At 37.6% G+C, this 6,526-nt stretch overlaps 1 protein-coding gene across 1 annotated transcript in view; it reads left to right on the forward strand.

Moving 5' to 3' along the window:
- Positions 1-2,281: 2,281 nt before the first annotated feature.
- prdm1c (PR domain containing 1c, with ZNF domain) overlaps positions 2,282-6,526 on the forward strand; it is a gene marked incomplete at its 5' end in the record, with an annotated part of 11,407 nt that continues 7,162 nt past the window's right edge. The window contains 2 exon segments of the mRNA XM_014009979.1: positions 2,282-2,398; positions 3,564-3,812. Coding sequence (XP_013865433.1) covers positions 2,372-2,398; positions 3,564-3,812 — 276 coding nt within the window.

A 6,526-nucleotide genomic window follows, 5' to 3' on the forward strand; every position in this document is an offset into this window, starting at 1 on the left:
GTGACGAGTTCGAGAACTTCGACCATCCCTGACGCGGCTGGCTGACGGCCAAACAAATGAAAACGAGAAAGGAACAAATGTCAGAAAAGACTGCAGAGCTAAAGCCAGATGATTACAGTACAAACAGTTAAAGTATGAACACGTTCTGGTCCTCACTTCTACACGCACAGAACAACCGCCGGACTTTTGCKTTAGCCAAGTGGTTACACTGCAGTAAACTAGCCCCATAAAATAACATTTTATGGAACTTTATCTTGTGTTTTGTCTTAATAAAGCTCACTTTTAGTAAGTTTGCACGTGGATAAAACAAGCAATGTGTTTGTGTGAAAATATCCTAATGTGTGCAGGTTAATGTGAAACAGCCAATARGCTTGATTTCRGGTGGCCCCMCTTGTGCAGTTTTCTACATCTCACATCCAAAATAGTTTTGTCTTTATTATTATTTTTTATCTTTAAAAACCACTTTGTTCAATTAAAATAGTTAATAATMTAATTCATGTGAAGTCTGCATCATACCTGCCAACATTTGCTGAYGGCAATGAGGAACACCTGTTTATTTTAAGGAGCAACTGTGGAGTGCAGCAGTTCTAGGGGGGTAGATTTAGCAAAAACTCTACTTAAAACTGTGCATTTTCCAACCATTTGAAGAGGTTTTTTTAAACTAAATTCTTGAGATAAAATCAGTGTTTTATGAAGGTAGACAATGAAAGCCTGAGCTTTATCTGAGATCGTAACTGAAACTTCCATTATCCTTATTTTGTTTTCTATTTACACACCGAGCGCCAGTAGTTTGTCTTGACTGCATCAAGTCAAGTAAACTTTATTATCCTCAAGGGGCAATTTGTTGTGCAGACAGCAGGGAAAAAAGAAGAAAAAAAGAAAAACACACACGTACAATGCACAAAAAAAAAACACATAGATACATATATTCCATATTAGCACTTACAATATAGGCCTGGAATTTATCAGGCCAATTGCAGCTTTAATGATCATACTTTAATCACAAAATATTTTCTGCACCATATGACACCTCATGTAACAAAGCAGGCAAAACAAGTCACCTGTGATTATCTTACAGACTAAATCAACTCTAATCAGGGGCGCCAGAAGGGGGGGGGGCAGGGGGGCCATGCCCCCCCTGAGAATAAGCTGGCCATCCTAGTGGCCCCCCAGTTTTATCCTCTTGAGTACCCAGGTTTTTCCTTTTTCAATTCCCCTACCTATTGTAGTGGTCACCCTGGGTGGAATAAACGTTCCACCTGCCTTTGAACTTGACCACGGAAGGCCTCCTTTAAAGAACAGAAATCTGTTCATTTTTTATGGTCATAACATGTTTTCTTAAACAATTAAGGGACATTTTATTTCATTTTATTCTATAGAATAATCACATTAAGTGTTTTCCTATGCAGGTAACAATACGATTAACAACATGTTAAAATACACCAGAATGCAGGAAATGGCATTTATTTCTTTAAAAATTTTCTGGGGGAGGACCCCCAGACCCCCCACCAGTGGGTCCTCCCAACATTACAAATACTTACTCGTGTTTTTTGTTTCTAAATGTCATAAAATCAGTGATATTATCTGTGAAATTACAARTYGAACATCTGTTGGCAAATCCGTAGCTTTATATCGCCATAATTTTCAATTTGTCATTTTTACAAACACATCATAAAATTTATGTCATAGATATTAGTTTTGGTGTGCCACCCCTGGTTTTTCAGTGGCCCCCCCGAAAAKATTTTCTGCAGGCGCCACTGACTCTAATAAAAATATATATTTAAAAAAATCATCCCCCATTTCTGGCAGCCCATAGATAGCTATTTGCCAGTGCAGATGTGATTTATCACCCTGAATGTTTTTTTCTTGATTTATTTTTATCTATATACAACAAACAGTATTTTATTTGAATTAAATAAAAAACGTATTGTTTAGCTTTATTTTTTTTTTCAAATCTTTCACAGGTATGACTTCCTGTTTGCCCACAGACAGAGAGAGGACGACTGCCAAAAGATGAAGATGTATCTGTGTGATCCGGACATAGCTGTGTGACAGCCAGGCCAGCCCTCCCACCCCTCGAGAAAGCCTCACGCCTCGGGGCAAGACGGTGACAAACACACACTCTCCAAGGAGGAGTCATCGTGGGGTAAAAAAAAAAAAAAGTGGTGGTGGAGGGGAGCACGAGAGGAAAGGGGAGTGTGTTTCGTTCTCACAGACACACCTTCCCTCCTCCACAATCAAGCGCTCAGTCACACAGTTGGTCACACTTCGGTAGACTGAGGTCGGGTGAGCAACAGACACAAAAAACAAAACAAAACAGCAACTGGTTGAGAGACATTCAAGCTCCAGGAGGGCAACGACAGACTGCCTTATGTGTGGCTCCTCTCAAGGCTTTAAAGTAAGTGTGCATCTGTAACTGATCAAATCACACAGATGAGATTGTACTAAATATTCTGATTTGTTTGCGACTGCAGACTGTACTGATTTGTTGCCTCGTTTGCTCATTCATTCATTTTCTGCAGACGACTTGTCACAGGAAGCTTCAAGTGTGCTTTCTAGAGTCAAACTGATCCATCGCTGTGCGAGCCGTATACGTGACCTTTTGAGTCGTGTCTTGATTTTCAGAACACATTTTCTGCTGTGTCACCAGGTTTACGGGTTTCAGAGTGAGCTGTCAAACTCGAAACAGTCATTCCGAGTCAGCTGTGGCAACATGCTTCAGAAAAAAAATTAAAAATGAGGGTGAAGTATAGTGCATAAATCTCATCTTGCTGCAGTTTTGGTTGCATTGTTTTTCCTCCTGAGCGTGCTAAACAAAAATTAACATTTGACAAGTTTTCTCAATTAAATTCCGAGTTGATTTTAACCTCTTACCAGGTGAAAACACAGGTCACATGATTGCTTACCAAATATTAACAAGCCCCGAGCTTATCAGTCACCATCTTGACAAACGAAGCTCTCCGAATCACACACATCTTTCTTTTCACACTTCTCTATTTCAAACCCTGATGTAGGCTTGAACTACCTGACCACAGTTTTTAAGAGAAGACAGCAGCGGGGGGGAAGTGGCGAGCAGAAAGAAAATGAAAGACAGCTCAAACTTGGCTGAGGGCCAAGTCAGTTTAAAGGAAGTCGAGTTGATTCGCCAGGAGTGCTTGTTTCCTTGTGAAAGTGGTCTTGCTTCGGGGGCTGGCGTGCAAAAGACCCCTTTCCTTCTAGCCTGGGGCTTGTGCTTTGGAGAGTCACAGGATGTACGGGGCTAACGGGGCAGTAAGACCTTTGAAGTTTGTTTGTCCGGTAGTAGCAGCTGACATTCAATTCTTCATCCCAAATTTGCCGTTGCCTCTCTCACTTCACACTCGGGTACTTTGTATGTTTTCCCAAAATTCATGTCACAAAAAAAGGAAAACAGAATCATGTTGGTTGTCAATGAAGGAGATATTTCAAGAAAAACTCGTACTAGCTCAAAGAAATCTGCTTCATCTATCGTCCCTGTCATGTTTTTAACGACGCAAATAAAATATTTGTTGACAATAACTTTGCATTTCTTTCTTTTTTTGTAGGCCCCCTCCTCTGAATGCACCCCAGCTATGTTAACCTCAGAAGAGCCTCCACGYAGTATCAGAGTCACCATGTCAGGGACACAGGATGTAGATATGAGATCGTGGAGCGAGGACGACTTTGAGGAGAAGTGCCCGTACATCGTGAAGGATCAGCCTCTGGAAGACGAGTCCAAAAGCCACAGCAAGACGCGAGCCGAGAGGTCCCTGCCCAGAAACCTCGCACTGAAACGCAGCCACGGCTCGACGGAGGTACACGTCACCCTCCTAAGAACGAAATCATGCAAAGAAATCAAAAAGTGCGGCGGTTGTTTGTGTTTTTTTTTTTTTAAAAACTGCCTACTCTTTGCGTCACTCCAACATCCTTCCATCCACTCATCCATCCACAGGCGGGAAGTACTTGACATGTTGTTGTCCAACTTGAGTCTTTCCTCTCTGCTGTGTGTGTTGAGGCAAAGACGGAGACAATGGCCAAGCTTCTTGGCAATTAGCCTGAGGGCACCATGATYAGCAGCTACCTTAGATCCCTTTGTTCTAGCAGAAAATTACACTATAAAACAAATCTGCGGTAAGGAGACCCTTGACATGGCTAACACCTTCAGAAGTCTTTTGAGTCAGCATAGTTTGTGGTTAAGTTAGCGAACAAGAATAAAGAAATCCCACAATGTCTGCTAAATGCAAGATAGAAGAGCCGCCCATTGACATTTCATAAAAAGGAAACCAAAGATTAAGGATAAGTTTGTAGATAAAAGGTGATATTCAGATGTGATCAAAGGAGACAGGTTTGGTGCCTGATTAAAAGGCCATTCTGACCAACTTGTCTGGAGTCTGGTTGGCATTGAAGAACTGCACTGTAAAAAATGAAATGTTGGATTTACTTAACCATGTTATGTKACCTGGTTCCACTTAACTGAGTTGAGTAAATTCAAAGCAAYATACCAGTTTTTTAACCAAAGAACATGAGCATGTTGCTTTGAATTTACTCAACTCAGTTAAGTGGAACCAGGTAACATAACATGGTTRAGTAAATCCAACATTTCATTTTTAGAGTGTGGATTTGTTGCAATTGAAACATATCAGGAGTACGGGGTGCCGTTTGCAAAGTTACACAATCAAAAATTACCACCAATATTTTAGTTTTATTTAGCCTTTTATAAGAAAAAAAAGAACAGATTTATTTTTCAAAGTCAGTTTTTCACCATATGATTCATGCATTTTTAAATGTCCTAGTTTATAAACTAAATATTTAACTTACAATTTAAATATTTAGGTGACTAGATAAATATTAAACTTGTTAGCTAAATATTTAAGTTGTGACTTAAATATTTAGTTTTGAGCTAAATATTTAGGTTGCAACATAAATATTTAGCTAGCTACCTCAATATTTAATTTGCTAGCTAAATATTTAAGTTGCATCCTGAATATTTAGGTTGCAACTTAAATATTTAGGTAGCTAGCTAAATATTTAAGTTGCATCCTGAATATTTAGGTTGCAACTTAAATATTTAGGTAGCTAGCTAAATATTTAAGTTGCTAGCTAAATATTTAAGTTGCATCCTAAATATTTAGGTAGCTAGCTAAACATTTAAGTTAAATATTTAGGTGACTAGATAAATATTAAACTTGTTAGCTAAATATTTAAGTTGTGACTTAAATATTTAGTTTTGAGCTAAATATTTAGGTTGCAACATAAATATTTAGCTCAAAACTAAATAAGTCACAATTTAAAAATTTAGCTTGTTAACTAAATATTTAATTTGTAAGTTAAATATTTAATTAATAAAATATGACATTTATAAATGTATGAATTACATGGTGAAAAACTGACTTTGAAAAACAAATCTGTTCTTTTTTTCTTATAAAAGTCTAAATAAAACAAAAATATTTTGCACCTGAATTAAAAAGTCCTCAAACAAGGATTAAACCACTTGGGTAAAGTTAAGTTAAGCAGTTCAGCTATGCATCCAGCAACAYACACTATACTAGTAATCCTGTACAATAAAAAAGAGAGACTATATTACCGTCACTTTTGTGTTTTGCTTTTTGAACTCAGTTCACCAGTCAGGGTGTGACCATGACACCTTATCCACTCTTCTTCAGCCTTCAGGCTTCAGAAAGAGGAGTGAGTTTCATGCCCGGAGGTAACAAAACAAGAGTAGTGGTAAAATTTTAATATGGTCGAGAAGCTGATGCTGGTGATTGCCTAATGAAATATTCATCATGTGAAGGAAAGAACACACTGTCAAAGGCTTAAAAATGACCATTTTTTGTGTAAACATGTTGACAAGACATTTGGGAGCAACTTGTTATTTTTTCCCATAATTTACTGTAATTTTTTGGGAATCAAAACAAAAAAATAATACGAATGAAGGGTCTGATAAATCTGACTTTCCCCCCAAGAACATATTCCCTTTAATTGTCTCAATATTTATGAAGCATTCACACAATTGAGATCCAATATTTCTGTGATTTTTTTTTTGACACTTTACTTTTTCCTCACCTTTTGTGACGTTTCAACAATTCAAATACGAAAACATTCTGCTTGTTCAGGACATTCCTGCTTTGACTTTTTGGATTTGTGCAATTTCTATTTTTTAAAYACTTATCTTTTTCAGACACTTTTTCTTGTTGAAAACGAATCATTTCCTTCTCATTTGTGCTGTTTGTTTATACTTATTTCAGCTTTTTTGTGCGAATTTCAGCTTCCTTCAGCTCCTGTCTGCTAATTTCAGCTTTTTTTTTCCTGTGTCCTATCTGGTACTGTTTAGCTGTTTTTCTGCTAATTTGATCTGTTTATGCTAATTTCACCATTTTTTATTAATTTCAGTGTTTCTTCTGCCTAATTCAGCAAATGCGCTCTTTTGGTTTTATTTAGCTAATTTGAGCATTTTCCTACAACGGAGTATTAGGGCCACACAATATTTTTTTTTACTTTTTTAAATTACGAGAATAAAGTCATAATATTA

Source organism: Austrofundulus limnaeus, unplaced genomic scaffold (assembly GCF_001266775.1).
Source record: "Austrofundulus limnaeus strain Quisiro unplaced genomic scaffold, Austrofundulus_limnaeus-1.0 Scaffold64, whole genome shotgun sequence".
Lineage (NCBI taxonomy): Eukaryota > Metazoa > Chordata > Actinopteri > Cyprinodontiformes > Rivulidae > Austrofundulus > Austrofundulus limnaeus.